At 63.4% G+C, this 18,691-nt stretch overlaps 3 protein-coding genes across 4 annotated transcripts; 1 reads left to right on the forward strand and 2 right to left on the reverse strand.

The window, feature by feature from the left end:
• Positions 1-159: 159 nt before the first annotated feature.
• LOC311200040 (ras-related protein Rab-39B-like) lies at positions 160-1,487 on the forward strand (the record flags this gene model as incomplete). Its single annotated transcript, XM_084274200.1, has 2 exons — positions 160-374; positions 1,055-1,487. 2 exons carry the CDS (start codon positions 160-162, stop codon positions 1,485-1,487), a joined length of 648 nt encoding a protein of 215 aa, XP_084130326.1.
• A 989-nt stretch (positions 1,488-2,476) lies between these two features.
• On the reverse strand, positions 2,477-8,316 carry TAF12 (TATA-box binding protein associated factor 12). Of its 2 annotated transcripts, XM_084274170.1 has the most exons (7): positions 8,220-8,287; positions 7,139-7,285; positions 5,457-5,708; positions 4,489-4,566; positions 4,082-4,196; positions 3,774-3,862; positions 2,477-2,921 (listed from the first exon to the last, which is right to left on the reverse strand). In XM_084274170.1, the coding sequence occupies exons 2-7, from the start codon at positions 7,205-7,207 to the stop codon at positions 2,886-2,888; spliced, it is 639 nt and encodes a 212-aa protein (XP_084130296.1). In that variant the 5' UTR covers positions 7,208-7,285; positions 8,220-8,287; the 3' UTR covers positions 2,477-2,885. The 2 variants fall into 2 exon arrangements, with proteins under 2 accessions (XP_084130296.1, XP_084130297.1); XM_084274171.1 differs by lacking the exon at positions 7,139-7,285 and having other exon boundaries at positions 8,220-8,316.
• Positions 8,317-8,882: 566 nt separating this feature from the next.
• On the reverse strand, positions 8,883-18,653 carry LOC311200087 (discoidin, CUB and LCCL domain-containing protein 1-like; the record flags this gene model as incomplete). Its single annotated transcript, XM_084274255.1, has 15 exons — positions 8,883-9,430; positions 9,784-9,906; positions 10,084-10,121; positions 10,326-10,416; positions 10,597-10,689; positions 10,796-10,964; positions 11,057-11,175; positions 11,905-12,099; positions 12,222-12,259; positions 12,437-12,570; positions 12,805-12,877; positions 13,076-13,127; positions 13,512-13,679; positions 15,734-15,955; positions 18,548-18,653. The coding sequence occupies 15 exons, from the start codon at positions 18,651-18,653 to the stop codon at positions 8,994-8,996; spliced, it is 2,058 nt and encodes a 685-aa protein (XP_084130381.1). The 3' UTR covers positions 8,883-8,993.
• Between the last annotated feature and the right edge of the window lie 38 nt (positions 18,654-18,691).

Genomic DNA, 18,691 nt, shown 5'->3' on the forward strand with positions numbered 1-18,691 from the left:
CAACAGCTTCCAGCCAGATGGAGCCAACACAGAGGGAGCAAAGGGGCCACCCAGCACCCATGGCGGGGCGGGAACGCCTCATGGGTGGAGGAGGGGAGGCTGCGGCCTGCCCGTGCATGCGCCCGGCGCGGCGGGGCCTGCGAGGCGGCGGCGGTGCCGATGGAGCCGCGGTGGCAGTACCAGTTCCGGGTGATCATGCTGGGGGACTCGACGGTGGGGAAATCCTCGCTGCTGCGGCGCTACACCGAGGGAGTCTTCCTGGACACCATCAACGAGACGGTGGGGGTGGACTTCTACGTCCAGTTCGTGGAGCTGGAGCCGGGGCTGCGGGTGAAGCTGCAGTTCTGGGATACAGCCGGGCAGGAGCGGTTCAGGTGGGTCTAGCTGCAGGGTGTGGAGGGGTGATGGGGCTGGGTGTCCCCCTGGTTTTGGTTTGCTAGGGGGTGATGCAGTCCCAGGGAGGTCCTGGATAGGGTCCTGTTCCCACTCGTCCCCTTGCTGGGGGATGCCCATGGATGAGGAACAATGGCCAGCACTGAGCAGGCTGTGGGGGCAAGATGAGCCAAAGCCAGTGATGTCACCAGGGAAAGGAGCCCTTGGGGTTCCCTTGTAAGCCCCAAAGGGGGTATGGGACACCCCTACACACATCCCCAAGCACCACCAGCCATAGAGGGTTGGGTGAAGAGACTGGGAGCTTACTGGTAGCTCGGTAAAGCATCTTCCTCAGCTCAGCTGCCAGGAGCCTTCACCTTTCATTGCCAGGGCTGCTGGGGACGGGAGCTCAGGGGACATGGCTGCTGGGGTCGGGAGGCCAGCAGGCCTGTGACTGCAGGACACACGTGAGCTGAGGTGGCTGAGCAAGGACAGAGCTGCCTGGGCGTGCTGACACAGCAAAAGTGTCCATTAGCTTTCCTCAGAGTGGCTTAGGAGCAGTGTGCTGGCCACAGGGACGGGGGCACGGCCGGGCTGCTCTGCAGGCAGGGGAGATGCTGCTGCCCAAGGCAGGACAGGAGAACCCCTGGGGCTGCTCATCCCCTTTCTCCTCGCGCCCCAGGTCCGTGACGCGCTCCTACTACCGCAACTCGGCCGGGGGGATGCTGCTCTTCGACCTCACCAACCGCGCGTCCTTCGAGAGCGTCCGGCGCTGGCACCGGGAGGTGCTGGACACGGTCCAGCCGTTCCAAATCATCTTCTTGCTGGTGGGGCACAAGAGCGACCTGGTGGGGCAGCGGCGGGTGGGCAGGAAGGAGGCGGAGAAGCTGGCAGCCTCGCTGAGGGTGCGCTACATCGAGACCTCGGCCAAGGATGCCAGCAACGTGGTCCAGGCTTTCCAGATGCTGACCCTGTGCATCTACCAGGCGCTGCAGACGGGGCAGCTGGCTCCCACTGAGGCGTGGGATGGGGTGAAGAGCAGCGTCCCCGTGCCGGTGCCGCGCAAGGTTCGGGTGCTGGAGAAGGAAGAGAAGCAGAAGAGATGCTCGTGCTAGAGCTGGGGATGCTGGCAGGGCTGGGACACACTCGGCTCTGCCCGTGGCCATGCACAGGATGGGAGCTGCTGGGGCACAGGCAGGAGCAGGGACACATTAAACATCCCCGTTCACTGCTGCCTGCTTGTGTTTTCCTGGGGATAGGGAAGCAGCCAGCACCAAAGTCCCCAGGCAGGATGGGGACTGTCCTGGGAGCCTCTGAGCAGGAGAGGTCTGCAGAGAGGGGTGGCACCCCTTCCTCTGCTCTCCCTCCGAGCCCCCTTCCCCAAGGCTGACCCATCCTCCCATGAGGAACTACAGGTCCTCCCCTGCCCCACTCAGAACCCCCTCTCTCTGCCTGAGACTCTCCCTGCCTCAGCCTCTCCCTGCACTCAGGGAGGACAAGGCACTCAGGTTTGAGCAGCAGCTCCTCAGTGCCAGCCAAGCTGGAGCTGCTGGCAGACAGCTCCACAGCCCTCCGCCCCGAGCAGGGCAGGCTGTGCCTGTCTCCCACTCCCTGGGCTCTTTAGCCAGTGAAAGCAGGAAAGAGCCCAGACCAGTTCCCAAATTATTGTGGCCAAGGGGGTTTCCCATGTAGGTACCCAGAGGCCAAGGACCGGTGCTGGAGTGGGCAGGGAACTGGGGGTGCTGGCTTCTTCCTCCCCACCTGTGACTTCTGCAGTGAAGATCAAGAGGGAACAGGAGCAGGCAGAGGGATGGGGCTTTTCCTTACATCTCTGCCAAGCAGAGGACCAGGGTTGCCTCTGTTTCCCTCTCCTCACAGGCCAAATGTCCAAGCAATGAGCAAATAACTCGCCCTGGGCTGGACATAAGGAGGGAAAGGCACCCGCCCAGCCCCTCAGCCCAGCAGAGGCAGCCCAAATCCTTCCCCTTACCTCAGGGCAGGAGATCTCTTACCAGGGCAGGGACCAGGCAAGGCGAGCGCTGCCTGTTTCACCTGCAATTCCTCCCTCTGAAGAGCACAAGACCAGCAGGTCTGGGGTTTTAGATTAATAATTTCTTTATTCATGTAAAACAAACGCAAGTATTTATATAAACACTGACATTACAAAGTACTGGAGCAGGTAGGGGCAGGAAGGAGGAAACAAAAACCTCTACAGATGCTTCTAATACTGTCCCACACAAGATCAAACGCTCTGTCCCCTGGATAATCACGTAGACGATAAATCAAGTCACAAATAAGAGTCTTTGAGATACGTTGCGCTCGGAGGGGAGATGAGGGAGGGGGCGTAGGATGGTTTTTGGCAGGTCTCCTCAGAAAGTCAAGATATTGCTGCACCATTAATAAAAAATATATGCTTCTCTGTAAAGCATTAAAAAAAATATCCCATGGATGTGGCATGGTGGAGAGGCAGATATCCCAAATGCACTGGCGTCTTCTCCCGGCTCTGCCAGGGGTTATTTCTTGGTGGTCTTGCGGATCAGTGCCATTCTCTGCAAGTGAGAGGGAAGCAGAGTGTCTCAGATGAGGTTACAGCAGGAACAGGGTGTTGGGGTCCTCTCAGGACACCACCCAACTTGTTTCCACACAGGTCGTGCAAGTCGCAGGCTGGAGCCAGAGGGAAGGAGCGTCTGTGGCTCCTCCCGAGGTGGGAAGTGAGACTGAACGGTGCGTGGGACCACCCCCCACTTCAAGGCCTTTCTCTTCAGGAGGGACTCACCACCACCTGTGAGCCCCCCACAGCTCCTGCAGCGCAGCTCCTTCCCCAGCTCTGACCAAAGCAAAACTAAAGGGGGGCAAAAAGCCTCCCAGAGCTGCTCAGCTCCAGCCTGCATCCGAATCCCCAGGCCAGCAGCGCGCTCTGCAGAACCTCCCCAGGCTCTGAGGCTTTGTTGCAGCTGTTTTAATGCTAAAGACTGTGAGTGGGCTGGAGGCTGGACCCTTCTGGACAGATGCTGCTCACGAGCAGCTGGATAGAACTTGAGCCCTGCAGTTCACCTGGAACCTGGAGCAGTTTAACAGCCCCTACAGCCAAGTGCAGAGGTGCAAAGACAGAGCACAGGAGGCAGCCAAAAAGTTCCTCTCTGCAGCTCTCAGGTAGTTTTTAACCCTCCAGCCAGCCAATACCACAGCGTCTCTCGGGGCACAGCCTGCACTGCACCCCAGAGAGGAGCCAAAGCAACCTCAACCCTCTCTCCACAAACAGGGGGGAGACTCTAGAAGTTATTCCAAGTCCAAACCACTTGGGAGAGGCTACAAATCCACTTCCTACAGGACCTGAGTCCGCGCTTCCCCGTATCAGGGCTCTCCCACGTGATTCTCCAGTGTCCCCCAGGGCTCCTTACCTGTTTGTGAGCTTCTGTAGTGCAGGCTTTTTTGTAGGGCCTGATCTCTTCAGAACCAAAGCCCGGGATCCACATATTCCACTGACGCTCTGGAAGAGAGAACACAGGTCAGCACACTGCCCCAACCACCCCCTGCAAGAGCAGCCTCATCACCTCACTGTACCCACAGGGGGTGGTTAGAGGAACAGACCCCCTGTTCACCCACAGATCGTTAAGCAGCAAAGAATTAGTAGCTACTTGTGGTTTCCCACCCTAACTGACTTCAAGCTTGTAGCTGAGGGGGGGAAAAGCCCCTAAAAATCACTCACCCAGATGCAACTGGACGTCTTTGACTTCCAGGGTGTTGGACTTGCGATGCCGCGCGAGCTGGCAGGCAGCTGTCACCACGCTCTCTATGAAGTCATCGGCGATCTGCAACAGCATCTGTGGCAGGAAAGGACAACAAGCAGCCCTGTCAGTGCTGAGCAGCTGAGATCATGCAGGAGGTATGGAAATGAAGGGGCAGAAGCCAGGGTTTCAAGGGGGGTTGTGCCAATGTCTGTTTTAAAGCTCTTCTCTGAGATTGGGCTGGAGAAACAGACTGTGCTGGCTGAAGGCTGCAGTGAACAGGAGGATATAGAAGCATAAACCAACCCAACCCCCCTCCCTTGGGCAAAAGGCCAGCAGTCCATGAGGAATCCCATGCTAGCTCTTCCTGCCACACGTTGGTACCTACTTCCTCCACATCTTCATCCAGCTGCTCGTTCGGATCCACCTCACGCACCAGGTCCTGCAACTTCTTCTTGGTTAAAACCTGAGCATGTGGGAGAAGGAGGAGGATTTACTGCCCTGCTTCAGCAGAGGAGCAGAGCAGCAGCCCAGGCAGCACAGCCACAAAAGATTTCCTGCCCCAGCACCACCCCCCCAGGCCCAAGTCACAAGCCTTGAGGCAGGGTTATCAGTTCAGGAATGGCAGAGATAAGGAATATCAGGTGTTGAGGAGTCCTTCTCAGTGGGTGCCCTGAAGGTGGAATGCAGCAGGCCAGGATCAGCAAGTCTCCTGCACCAAACTGGCACTGAAATGCCACTGGCTGAAGCAAAGCTGCTTCAAAAGGGGACAAAGGCCACACTAGAAGTCTAAAGAGGCAGACAGAAAAAACATCAGTGACTAAACCAGTGCTCAGGGCACAAAGGAACTCATTCCATGTCCCCAGAGCTTATCAGTGTTAGTGTTTCAAGGGGGAAACAGAGATATGGGCCTGCTGGGTTATTCTGGGGCAGAAGGCAGCACCTGCTCAGCCCAAACATGGCAAGGAGCTGGGATTTTACTGCTGCTGAGCACCACCACACAGGCTGCTGAGGAAGGTGCCTGTCAGCCTGGGGAGATGAACCAGATACACATGGCTGAGCGACACCAGGGGAGGTTCTGGCCCTTCCTGGCTCATTTATACCAAAAGGCAGGGAATTTCCTGGTGTCTCTCCCCCAGTTACCATTTTCCCCAAGACTAAAAACCACCTCTACAGCAGTGCCCAGACCCACCGAGCCTGAAAGCACCTGGGACCAGAGGAAAACACAGCGACATCTGCTCACTGACTGCTGCTGCTGGGGATGGTACATTCTTACTGGGAGTTTAGGGAGGAATGAAGGCACAGGCAGGTCCAAGTGTCTCATCCTCATCGTCCTAAACTCGGGGATGAGGTTACCTGGTTGCTTTCAGGGCTGAGCCTTCCTCCTCCACTGGGTGTCCCAGGCATCTTCGCCACGGCGGTGCTGTTGGCCATGGAGTTCTGGGGGGGGGTGCTGGCTGGCTCCGGCTTGATCGAGGAGAAGTTGGAGAGGTTGATCAAGGTTGATGGGCCAAACTGGTTCATAATCTGCTGGGCTTTAGCTTTTAGGTCATAAAGCTTATCTAGGTCCTGCTTCTTCTTGGGGTTGTGGGGACCCAAACCAATCAACTGGGGAAGGAAGCGAAAGCCAGTTAGCAACCAGTGAAGGGGTTCAACGGGGCAACTGCACCTTGTCCAGAGGGAACCACAGTGTCCCAGCAGGGGTTTTGTAGCAGATCAGGTCTGGCTGAAAGGAGGAAAAACAGTTATAAGAAGGGAAGAAAGCTCCTTGGTAGGTGGAAGAGGAAGTTTGCCATGGGAAGTAGAGCAGCAGGGAGGAGAGGTGGCAGCTCTGCAGCAGCACCGACCTGCTGGCTCGTTCCTCAGGCTGAATCCTGAGGCCAGGGCACCTCTGAACGTGCCTCACTCAGGCCACAATGTGTATGTACTGAGGAAGAGACCACACAAAGGAGGACTCAGTAAGGAGGACTCAGGAGACAGGATCGGGCTCCCTCGGGGGTCTGCACGGGTGGGAGGGCTGGTCTTGGGCACCATCACTCCACAAGCCCGGCTGGCAGAGACTCCTCACTGCCAGGGTGACAATACGGGCTGGTTCCAGTTCTGAGAGCCCAAGTGTGGGTACACAGAGGTAACACCCCCACCCCCTGCACACTGACACCTTTGAGTGTTCTTCTGGCACCAGAAAACCAACAGCCACAGTCAATGAGCTGAGATGAGCTGTTGAGGTGAACCAGAAGCGGGTTGTGGTGGCTGAACTGGGTGCTCAGATCTTCCAGCTTCACCCTTCAGTGCTTGTTATGGGTCACTGAGCCAACACACTGGGAACTGCTGGATTTCATGGCTAGGAGGCTCTAAAACCCAGACTGGAAGCTCTGGTGTTGGGCCCATGGGTGAGAAGCAGCTGCTGAGAGCGACCACTGTGCGTTGCAGGGTGAACTGACTCAGGAGAGAAGAAGAGAGTGTTTAAACAGCTTCAGAACAGGTTCACAAAGCCAGGAGCTGAGCAGCTGCTACCTCAGCTACACAGGGAGATTTTTTTTTACCCCCTCATCAGAGGGGCTTTGTTAGTTGGGATTAATTGAGAGCAAAACCCAACCAGAAACCACACAGCACTCAGCAGCATCCAGGACACACTCATGCACCGCCAGGCAGGGAGCTCTTTTAGGAGAGTTTAGATCCAAGATGCACTTCTGCAGCGCCCTCAGGAAGTTTCCAGCTCCATTTTAACTGCATTAACGATGTAAAACCGTTACACCCCCACGCTCTCAGCTGGCATTTCTGGACCAGGAGCTCTGCACAAGATCCAGAGGGACTTTCAGCGTGCCAGCCTTGGGTTTAGCTCCAGCAGGAACTCTCACCCACCATGCAGGGGAGAAAGCTCTGGAGTGTCCTTGGGCAAACCCCACTTTGTTATCAGTCATTTCACTCAGGTATTTCCTGATCTTGTGGCGCCCTGTCCGTGCCATCACCAGACACCAGACTAAACACGGGACAAGCCCCACATGCCAGCCCCTGGCAAGCCCCGGCGCTTTACTTACAGCTATCTGAGTGTCTAGGTCTTTAATTACATCCACAACCGCTGTGGGGCCAGCGAACGGAGAGGCCATTTCCCAAAGCCACCAGCAGGTCCCCCAGGCAGCGTTAAACCTACTCCCGCCTCCTCCTCTTCCATTTAACTCGTGTTCCTACAGGAACACCAGACACTTTTGGCACCGCCCATCCCCATGGGGAGATGGGGGGAAGGCAGCTTCCCCACGGGAGCCAGGCCTGCTCCTTCCTGTCTCTCCAGGGGTTTCTCTATCAGAACACACCCCCCAGCGTGGCGAGCGCCCGCTGCTGCGGGAGAGGCACCTCCCCTGGGTCCTCCCGAGGTACGGGTTTTGGCTAAAATCCAGCTTTTCTGTCAGAAGACAGAGGGTCAACAGCGAGGTGCAGGTGTTGCCCGGCCTCCTGCAGCAGCGTCTGGCGGCTGCGAACAGCAGCACCGACCGGCGGAGCTGCTGGAACGGGCAGCGCGGGGTCCTACCTGCGACCACAGCCCGAGCTAAAGCCAGGCGGACCCCACGCTGTGCTACAGAGGCGGGGCAGAGCCCGCTCTGCCGCTGCCCGAGGAAGCACCGGGCCGGGCGCTCACCCGTCCGGCGCAGCAGCTAAAAGGGGGCGGAGAACACCACGGTCCTTCATTCCAGGGGCGCCGGAGGGCACCCCGCAGCCCCCTCCTCCTCCTCCTCCTGCTCCAGCTGCCCTCCGCCCCGCAGCGCCGGCCGCCGGGGCGGCCCCAGCCCCGCCCCATCCCCCCCCCCCCCTCCCCGGTGGGTTTTCTCGGCGCCGGGAGCTCCGCAGCCCCACGGGGACGGTACCGCGGGACGGGCGGAGCCTCCCGGTGCCCAACGGGCCGGCCAAGGTCACCGGCAGCGGCCTGGAGCCGGCACCGGGCCTGGTCCCGCCTGGCGGGGCCCAACGCCGGCTCCAGGCGCGGCCCATCGCGGGGTGCGGCAGCCGCGCCCCACCCCCAGGCCCCGCCGGCTGCGGAAGTCGGTGAGGATCGGCCCGGCCCAGCCCGGCCCTCCCGCCGCCGCGCAGGGCCCCGCGCCCGGCCCGGCCCAGCCCGGCTCGTACCTCCCCATGGCCCGCGGGGCACCGAGGCTCCGCGCCGGCCGCGCTCCCTCCGCCGCGCACCGCGAGCCCTTCCGGGGCGCCGCCCGCCGCCACCCGGAAACGCTCCCAGCACCGGCCGTCAGGAGAGAGCGCACCCCGCGCCTGCGCGCCGCCATGCCCGCCACAGGAGCTCCCGCCCCCTCCCCGTGGAGGAGGCCCAGCATGCCCCGCGCGATTTGCATACCGGTTTTGGGCCATTCAGGCGGGAAGGCGGCGGAGTTTGGGTTAAAAACAGTCATAAACGGTGACGGAATGACGGTGAGTAGGGGGAGAAAGAGAGAGGGGAAACAGACACGTCGGTGCTGCTTGTCGCGTGAGGGAGCGCCTCGCCGTGACTTGTGAGGCACTCTGGCGCTTTCGGGACTCGGCGAGGCGGAGGCGCGCCTTTAAAAAGGGCTTCTGCCGTGCGTGGCACGGGGGGGCCGACCGGCCGCCCCCGCGGAATCGACATCAAGAGATTTCGGAAGCACAATTTTTGCAGTGGGGGTCGCCGGTGACCGCCCGTTCCGGCGCCCCGGGACCGTGTCAACAGCAGAGCGCAGCGGGGGGCTGGGGCAACCGGTGGGGAGCGGCGGGGTGTTGCCGCTGTTACCGGGTTAGGGGCGGTTTATCCCCAAGGAGGGGTGACGCGGAGGTTGCGCGGTGCGCGGAGACCAGCCGTGAACTGTGTTTAAATAGCCGTGTTCCGCGGGAGGTGCCGCCGGGGCAGCTGCCGCCGGGACCCCCCCCGCCGCTTCACAAAGCGTCGTGATACACGTGTGAGAGGGGACAGGCCCCCAGCTGGCGGCGGGACCCCTCCGGGGAGGGGACATCCCCGCCGGGGCCAGCAGTCCGCTCCGCCCGGAGACCCGTGCGCGCCCCGCCGAGACCCCGGAGGTGAGGCAGCTCCCCGGGGCGCTGCGGGGGCGCATCGTAACGCATCACGGGGGAAGCGGGGAAGCCCGTGATGCCGCAGAGGTTTCGGCGGGTGCCGGCGGGTTCGGGCTCGCCGAACGGCGTGGCGTACTCGGGCTCTGGCGGCAGCGGCTCCGCGTACTCGTGGTACTTTCCCGGCACGTCGTAGTGGTTGGTGACCAGCGGCAGCGTGTAGCCCTCGTCCAGGAGCGGCTTGAAGGTGGACGGCCCCGCGGGGCTCCCGGGGCTCACCTGCACCAGGTCCGGCTCGGCGTATTCTGCAACGGGGAGGGGGGGGGATCGGGTGGGCTGGGTGGGAACACGGGCACGCCTGGCCCCGGCCCGGGAGCGGCCGGGCGAGCGCCGCCGGAGCCCATCCAGGGCGGGACACTCGCCCCGTGGAGACGGGCGCGTCCCGGTGACCCCCCCAGCCCCCTTCGCCGCGCCCGGCTGAGGCGGATTATCAATGAAAACATTAAGCCTTGCCCGGTCTCTGTTTTGCTGCGATGCAGGACGAGGGTCGGCGGGGTGGAGGGGTGGGACGGGAGCCCGAGGACGCGGTGGGGGAGACGCCCCAGAGCCTCCGGCTCTGCGCTGAGGGACCCGCTCCACGCCCCCATGGCCCCGTTACCTGGCGAATGGGTCTGGCTGGGGTCCTCCGGCACGGCCGCTGTGGGGAAGGAGGCCAGCACAGAGCTGGGGGGCGGCAGGCTCTGCAGGGAGCACACCTGGCTCGGCTCCAGTTTGGGGTACCCTGAGCGGAGAGCAGAACCCCCAGTTGTCACCTGCTGTCCCCTGGGGACAGACAGCGCCGTGCCGGTGCCTCTGGCTGAGGGCTGGGCAGCAGCACCGGGTAACACAGCTGTACCCCCTCCTGAATTATGCCCTGCATCATGGCACGACCCCCGGGGAGGGGTTGGGGACCCTTTACCTTTTGTGCTCCCACTGTTCAGCTCTGCTGCCAGCTTCCTGCCAAGGGGAGAGCGAGGTGGAGGTGAGGGGTCCCAGCTTCCCTGTGCCTGCTGCCACCCACCTCCTCACACCCACAACGCAGGGGGCTACACCCCTCAGCACCCAACGAGCAGCTGAATGGAGCCGCCCAGAGCTGCCAGGCTTTGGGGAGGCGATGCTGGGTCCCCCCAGGGCAAAGCGAGGGGGCAGGATGGGACCCACCTCTTCCTGCGGCAGAGGAAAGCCAGCAGCAGGAGGCTGGAGCAGAGGAGCATGAAGCCGCCGATGAGCAGCATCACCAGCAGTGTGGAGCCTGGGGAGGGAGGGCAGCATCAGCCCCCGGGTGTCCCATCCCACCCCTCTGCACCCATAGGTGCCAGGGGCGCACCCGGGGCCACCAGCAAAGGAAAACTGATGTGTTATCACAGGGGGAACTTAAACCCTGGGTGGGTCTGTCAGTGCACCCCCAACAACAGCCCCCCATGGCACCCACCTGCCTTCTCTGTGTCCAGGGCGACACCAGGGATGGACGTGTAGCTGGTTGGGGGGCTGGTGGGGAGGGGGTCCTCCTTGGGGATGCTGGGCACTGCAGGGCAGAGCGGGAACCATCAGCGTGGGACCACCACCAGGTCCCAGGGGGGGACATTTGGGGGATGGGGGTGCAGGGTGAGAGGTCCCACAGAGGGGCTCACCGTAGGGCCGGGGCGCGCGGACCCTCGCCAGCTGGCAGCCCACCAGGGCCACCCTCAGGGCCACGCGCTGGTGCCAGCTCTGGGGTGTGACACGGATGTAGCGGGCGACGATGGGGGGGATGAAGGCATTGGAGACCTCCCCATGGCTGTCAGCGTTTCCTTCAAAGACCTTCGAAGAGAGGGTGAAGAGAGGGCGCCGATAGCCACGTGTCCATGGGGAGGGGGTCTGTGCCACTCCCTGCTGTCCCCTCCCGTGCCCACCTTGTCCTCCTGGCTGCTGCTGCCTCTGTAGGGTCTCCAGTTTTTCCCATCACGGCTGGAGGAGACCCGGTAGGACGACACGTAGTAGTCGTATGGCTCAGAGCCCTTCGTGATGATGCCTGGTGGTGCAGGAGCGAGCCCGAGGTGGGGGGGGGTGTGTGGGGAGGGGGTGGCTGCTGTCAGCTGGGGGCTGGGGAAGGACTTGGGGGGGCTGCTCTGTGCACCAGCATCCCCCATTGCATGGGACAAAGTGGGAATAACCCCCATCTCTGGGATACCTGAGCCCCTGCTGGGAGGACACCGAGGGTTAAGGACGCGTCACCAGCCTGGGGAGAGGGGCTGGGTGGCAGATCCAAGTGGCAGACCCCCCGCTCTGCCCCCAGGAGCTGATAACCTCCGGCCCCAGCTGCCAGCCCTGCATTCCTCCCTCCTCCAGCCTCCGGCCTCACAATGTCCCCATTTTCTTCCCCGTGGTCACCAGCCGCCGCCGCACAAAGCCCCCGCTTTCTGCAGGCTCCGGGCGAACAAAAGGCGCTCGCTGGCACCAGATGCAAGAGCATAATATTAACTTGTTCGTCCCAGAAATGGCTGGGGGGGGGGAGCAGGGACAGGGGACAGATTAGGGGGGGAGGGTTGGTGCTCTCTGCATCCCAGTTTGCACCAGTAAAATGATTGCACAAGGAGTTCTAGTGCTGCCTGGGAGTTACTGGGGGGGTTGTGGGTGGGTCATAACTGCTCTGGGTAGGTCTTGCCTGGCACCTCCATCACCAAGGGGAGGAGAGTGGTTGGGGTGGTACAGGGTGGTACAGGTGGCTCTTGCCACCTCCCCACCGAGGGCTGGAGCTCACCTGTGACGTTCCTGCGGGTGCCCAGGTCCAGCTCCAGCCAGGCACCCTCAGAGCCCGGTTCAGCTGCCCAGGAGTGGCCGGTGGTGCCCAGTGCTGCCCGTTCAGCCGCCCAGGCTCGGTCCTGGCCCAGAGCATCCACCTCGTGCCATGAGGACGAGGCGTTGAAGGCGGCCACGTCCAGCGCATCGCCGCAGGCTGGCAACGAGAGGGGGTGGGCTGGGAGTCCGGGACCCCCACGGGGACACGGCTACAGGGGGTGGCACTGGGCTCAGCAGCCAAAACTGTGGCTTAATGTCAGGGGAAATGTTGAAAAATACCTTTGTGGAATATGAGCCGCTTCTCGGAGAGGGATCCCCTGTGGGGAGGAAAGCGGGGTGGGGGGGGGACACCCCAAGTGAACAAACCTTGGGGGCCTCTGAAATTGACGGGTGGCAGGTCCCTCGTGTCGGTGCAGAGGAGTCCTGCGGCTGAGTGGGGTGCAGCTGGGGTCTTCAGCCCTCCCCCACACACACACACCTCACCCCTCGCCCACCTTTTGGAGTGGAGCCCGTTGGCGAAGGCCGACTCGTAGAGCGTGATGCCCTTCTCCCGGGACAGGGTGACCTGCCCGCCCAGCTCATCCGCGATCACCCCGGCGTGCACGGCCGCCTTGCACAGCACTGAGGTCTGCGGGGAGCGCGGCAGGGGTGAGAGCAGCCCCCCAGGGATGGGGGGGTGGGGGGCAGCGGGCACCCCAGGGGGCACTGCATGGCCAAACCCATCCCCTGCGGTCTACAAGGGGGTGACAAGCAATAGCCACACGTGCCGGGGACCCTCCGTGGTGGGTGTAGCCTGGGTGCCACCCAGGGTGCTGCCCGGTGCAGTGGGTGCCCCGTGGGGCTGGCTGGGCTCTGCACTTACATCCCGGTAGCCCTGGCTGGGGTTGCCCCAGATGTCCCCATCGATGTCCTTGCAGCCTGCAGGGCAGTACACGCTGGAACACACGGAGAGGTGGGGGGATCAGGGGCTCACTCCCACCTCCAAATCCCACGTTGTTGCCCATCCCACCATGTCTGTGCCCCAAAAGCCCCCAGGCGAGTGCGGCCAGAGCACCCAGCAGAGGGATGGGGATGAAACTGGGGCTGATGGGGACCAGCAAAGTGGGGACCCCTCACAACCCCTGGCCACTCACCTGACGTGCTCCTGGGTGTAGTGGGTGCCTCGAACCAGGCAGGAGACCAGGTCTGCAAGGCAGGGACACCCTGGGGTGAGGGACCCCTATGGTACCCTCCCCTGCCCAGGGCACCCCATTCTAGGGGGCCCAGAGGGATGGCCCCTCAGTCCCTGCAGCCACCAGCCCCACGACTGCAGCGCTGTCTGACAATGGGGACCCCGCTAACCAGGGGGTCCAGGGTGTTGGGGGGGGTCCCAGCTGGCTGGGGTGTCCTGGGCATCATCCATGTTGTGTCCCCAGCCAGGGAGAACACACGTCTTCCATGGAGCTTGGGGCTGATGTGAGCCCACCCTGGGGTCAGCAGGGAGACCCCTGACCCCCCAGCCGTGCCCCAGGCTGGGGGGGTGGGGGGTGGGGGAACATCTCTACATCCCTGGGGGATGCTCCCCCCTACCTGGGTGCTGCGAGGAGGCGTAGGACAGGAGGAGGCCACGTCCCGAGCGGTGGCTGGTGCTGTTGAACAGGACGGTCACGGTGCTGGAGTTCAGCAGCAGCAGTGGGGTGGCAGGGCCGGCGTTCCGGCAGTAGGGACCTGTGGGCAGGGAGGGGGCCGTGGAGAGGACCCCCCAGACCCGGGGGTGTCACCCCCCACCTCCCTCGCCAGCGCTGGGGTGGGGGGCTCAGGCATTCTGGGGGCTCAGGCACTCGGGCTGTGCTTAGGGTGGTCCCACACCAAGCGTGGCCCATCCCCACAGGTGGTCCCACCCCCCCCCCGCCCGGGTGGTCTTATCCTGAGGGTGGTCCCATGCCCAGGCTGGTCCCAGCCCCAGAGCAGATCCATCCATGCTTGGGGGGGCCTGGGGCGCATGTTGTCCCCCTGCATCCCGGCACGGGGATCGGAGCTGGACCCAGGGGCCACCCTGAGAGGTCCCCAGGCAGGGACAGAAGGGCTGTGGGCCAAGCAGGGCCCCCCCACTGCCTCCTCCCAGGGCCTCTTCATTCCACTGCAGTGCTGGCATCCCACAAGGGCTGTGTCACAGTCCCCTCCCATCTCCCCTCTCACAGACGCCACCAAAGCTGCCTCCTAAATCCACCCCCATTTAATCCAAATTAATTTGCAGTCTCCATCTCCCTGATTAAAACTTCGGCTTAGCAAGGAGGCAGGTTCCTTGGGGACATCCCTGGTCCCAAACAGGGACACGAGGTGGCCCCAATCCCTGGACTGCCATCACCCCTTCCTTCCTGAGTCTCTGCTCTGCATCATGTCCCTCATCTGAGCCTCAGGGCGCCCCGAGGTGCTTTGAGCAAATGCCATTGTTACCCTGGGGAGGGGGACCCAGGTCCTCAAGGGACTGGCAGTGAAACCCCCACCCTGGGGGTTGTGCCGTGCCTCAGTTTCCCCACGCCAACCCACACCCTCACTGTCCCTGGGTCAGATTAACTGGGAGGTTGAGCCCAGGGGACGTAGGACGTGCTGGGATGTCACAGGGTCACAGACAGGATGGAAGGGGGGGGGGGGGGTTCTGCCTGCTGTGCAGATGAGACGCCGATGACACACACACGGATTTCCCACGCGCTGCCAGATGCCAGCGCTGCCCTGGACAGACGCTGCGGCAGCGGTGCCAGGACAGGCACAGTGCCCACCAGCTGGCAGCTCCAGAGACCACCCCCCCCACCCCGGGTGCTGGGGACCCCTCAGCTGAGCCCTGGGCTGGAGGCTGACACCCCCCCTCCACGGGGACCCCAGCCAGGCGCCAGACAGTGGGGCTGAGTCAGCAGCCCACAGCCTCCCCCTGCTCGGCCGCTTCCCGAAAAACATCTGGGATCTCTCAAGGGCCAGCGTCAGCCGCAGGCAAGGGAGAGGGACCCCGTCCCAGCCCCGCAGCACCCAGGGCCTGCAGGCACGCACAGCCCTGACACAGGCACCCAGAGGGGCTGCGGGGTCCCTGCCACATCCATGTGCCCCCCCAGAGCATCACCCAGGGGTCCCCATCCCCACATTGCTGGGGCCAGGTGGCCTCTGGGCTTTGGGTCCTGGGAGATGGGGACAAACACATCCCTGAGGCCACGGCAGAGAGGATGAGGAGCACTGGTTCCCCTCTGGGCATCAGCCTGGAAGGGGTGAAAACCAGGGAAAGATCCGGGTCTTGGGAGCCGGGTCCTTTCCACCCCTCCCACAGCATCCCCTGCCCCTCACCAGGCCTCAGGGCTGCTCCTCAACCCCACCTCATCAACACCCCAGTAGTGACACTTCCTCTCCCCCCCCTCCCCAGGACGCCTCCCCCAGCACCTCCCACGCTCCTGGTGCTGTCAAATCCCTCCAAGACCATTAAATCTCTCTGGGAAAATCCTGGAAGCGTTTGGGCAGCAGCAGAATTAATCAATCGGCAGCTGCATCTGGCCCTGGCTGGGCGCCCTCCCCTCAGCTTGGCAACAGCACCCCCCTCCTCGGGTACCCCATCCTTGGACATCCCCTTCCTCAGATCCTCCCCTCCTTCAACAACCCCTTCCCCACGATGAAATCAGCTAAAAAAAGAGCCGGATTTCCCTCTTCTTTTCCTCATCCAGGACTTTACAGAACGTGGCATCGCACCCACCCCACCACCCCCACCCTCTGCCTGCAGCCCCTGGGGTGGCCGCTGCCTCAGTTTCCCTCCCCGGGGGGACCCCTCTTACCGTAGGCGGTGCCGGTGTCAGGGTCTGCCAGCAGCAGGGAGCTGTGGGCACAGTGCTCCGAGGGCTCCAGGTCCACGTCCCCAAAGGCCAGGAGGAGGGAGGTGCCCGGGGGGCTGTGCAGCCGCCAGCGGCAGGCGGTGTGGTTGGGGTAGGTGCCGGGGTAGTTCTTGGAGCTGAGGGTGCCGCTCTGGGGTGTCAGCAGCGTGTGGCCACAGCCATCCCCTGTGGAGAGATGGGGTGGGGGGTAGGGGGGTGCACACAGCTCAGCCACGCTGCTCCCTGCCTCAGTTTCCCCACTTGGCACAGCCCTGGGGAGACCCTACGGGCACCTGCAGCCCCTTCGAATGTTCTTGCCTGATAGATCCTTTATTTTTTTTTTGGTGGCTTTTCGGGCTGTTTCCCCCCAGAAACAGCCCCTGGGGTGGGGGGATGCCAGGAACGAAGCTGCCTCAGTTTCCCCCACAACCACCTGATGCAGACCTCCAGCTCCTCTCCATCCCCCAGGCTGTGAGGACCACAATTTTGGGGGGGGGGATACAAAAGGATGTGAGGAGGAAATACTCCCCCCCACATAGGGCTGTACAGCACTGAGTGTGTGTGTGTGTCCCCCGGGACCCCCTGGCTGCAGCCTGGACCTTGACCCTCAGGCAGCTGCACCCCCAGCGCCTCCTTCCCCAGCCACAAAAGGGACTTTTCTCCGGATCTGCCACCCCCCCCCCAGCACGAGGGAATATCCTGGAAACGAGCTGCAAGCTGCTGGTGTCAGGGACCATCGGGGATTTCTGGTGGAGGCGGCGCAGGACTGGGGCGTGGGGAAGGGCAGGGATATGGGGGGGGAAGCACCGCTCAGCATCCCCCCTGCACGGGCTGGAGGGGCCCATCGTTCACACACACACACACACATCCCATCCCCAAAACGCTGCTGCTCCTGCCAAGCATCATCCTGGCGGAGCCAGAAAGAAAAGCGGCGGCGGGCAGGGCTTCACCCTGCCTTGGCTGCCCTGGCCGTCGCCCGGAGACGCCACAAAGCGCCGGCGGGGGAAAATCCTGAGGGGATGGAAATCAGGGGATGGGGGGAGGCCGGAGGTGGAAGATTCCAGCATCCCCACAGAGCCCACTGCTGCCCAGCCTGCGGGAAGGGCTGGTGGCCAACCCGGGGTGTGTTATCCTGTGAGACATCCCCCCCCCCCCCCCATCCCCTGTGGGGCTGAGGGAGGACTGGGTGAACCCCCCCCCCCCAAGTTCTGTTCCCTTCACCCCACCCCGGCTGGGGAGCAGCCCCTGTTACAGCAGAGCCAGGAGGGACCAGGGGCTGTGGGGGGCACCGGGGCAGGCTGGATGGGGTAATGGCATAGGGGACCCCGGGGGTTGCTGGTACAAGCAGCTCGCAGAGGGGCTGTTGTGCTGGGGGAAGAGAAATCTGGGCTATTTTGGGGGAGTTTCTGGCAAGGAAGGTGGGAGCTATTGAGATCTGCACAGAAAACCCTCTCTGGCCAGGACAGCCAGGCACAGGCAGCCGAGATGGGGGGCTTGGATGGACCCCTCGGGTTCAACCCCACACCAGCTGGTGTGGAGGGGCTGGGGGGGGCCCATCCCGGGAAAGAAAACCCTGGGAACAAACCCCCCGAGCGTGGCCAGCACATGGCAGAGAGAAGCTGAGAGCTGCACCCTGGGATTTGGCTCCAAAGATGCTACCGAGGGGCTGGGAACTGTGAAGACAGAGCCACGGGGGGGGGGGACACGACACTTGCCCCCCCCCTAAAAAAAAACCCCAATTGCCAACAAATGGGAAAACTGGATTTCCGCTGGGAGAGGCTGAACACCCCCCCGGGTCATCCCTGCCAGGGGTTTGTTTGTTTTCTCACAGGATGCAGGAAAGACACAACAGGGCGATGCTCCGGGAAAAGCCCGGCACGCTCCCGCCTCCCGCACGCTGCCGGCCCCGGGAGAGCCGCCCCCGCCTCCTCCACCGGCAGCTCCGGGGAGCGGCGGGAACGCGCCGTAGGATGTCCCCCAGATCACGCGCGGGGAAGGCAGCGGGCTTCTGCCCCCCGGGTGAGCCCCATCCTGACCCGTGCCTCAGTTTCCCCTGGCTGGGGACGATGCTTTTGGCTGTCCCGCCCTCATCTCCTCGCTCTCGGTAGAGTTGGGGACGAGAAGCACCGGGAAATCGCGTCTTCGGGATGAGGCTTCGCTGAACATCCCCTCGGGGCTTTCCCGGACCCCCACCCACCGGGTATCCCCGGGATGGAGCCCGCGGCTCTCCCAGCTGTTCACCGTGAGCCCCGGCGATCCTCTTAAACCGGGGCAGAGTCGGGTCCTCGGGGATTAGGGGTTCCCAGGGAAATCCCCGCGGGCGGAACGGACCCCGGACCCCCGGCAGCGCCCCGGCACCGGGAAGAGAGTGGGACAGGGGGGAGCGGGGCGGGGGCTGCGGGGAAACCAAGCGGGTGCGGGACAGGAGTGATGCGGGGGAGGCAGCGGGGAGCCTGTCCCGTCCGGGACCGGGGCAAGCGGATGGCGAGGATCCCATCCCGGCGTCGTACCGGTCCGGGGACAGCAGGACCCGTCCCGGATCGGTACGGGGAAGCCCATCCTGACCCGATCCCGGTCCGGACACAGCGAGGAGCCCGTCCCGTCCCGGTAACGGGGCAGAGAAGAGCCCACCGCTCCCAGTCCCAGTCCCCACCCCACTCAGTCCCGCTCCCGGGCGCGGTGCACGGCCCATCCCGACGAGGGAAGAGGAATCCCTGAGGTGCCGGTAGGTCCCGGTACAGGGTCCCCCGCCACCGGTGCCCCGCAATCCCCACTCACCGTCCTGTCCGCCGGCCGGGCGCAGCCCCAGCGGGCCCAGCAGGAGGCAGCGGCGGAGCAGCGCCAGCGCCAGCGCTCCCCGCGCCGCCCCGCCGCCCGCCCGCATCCTCCCGCCGCCGCCGCCGCCGCCACCGGCGGCCCCGC

Source organism: Gallinula chloropus (genome assembly GCF_964237585.1).
Source record: "Gallinula chloropus genome assembly, chromosome: 22".
NCBI classification, from domain to species: domain Eukaryota; kingdom Metazoa; phylum Chordata; class Aves; order Gruiformes; family Rallidae; genus Gallinula; species Gallinula chloropus.

Bases quoted from the DNA above. Each gene is read 5' to 3' on its own strand.
- TAF12 (XM_084274170.1), bottom strand. From the start codon at position 7,207: ATGGCCTCTCCGTTCGCTGGCCCCACAGCGGTTGTGGATGTAATTAAA. The intron at 5,709-7,138 runs GTAAGTAAAGCG...TTCCTTCCCCAG, and splicing joins ACCTAGACACTCAGATAGCT to TTGATTGGTTTGGGTCCCCA. The intron at 4,197-4,488 runs GTAGGTACCAAC...TTCCTGCCACAG, and splicing joins TGGATGAAGATGTGGAGGAA to ATGCTGTTGCAGATCGCCGA.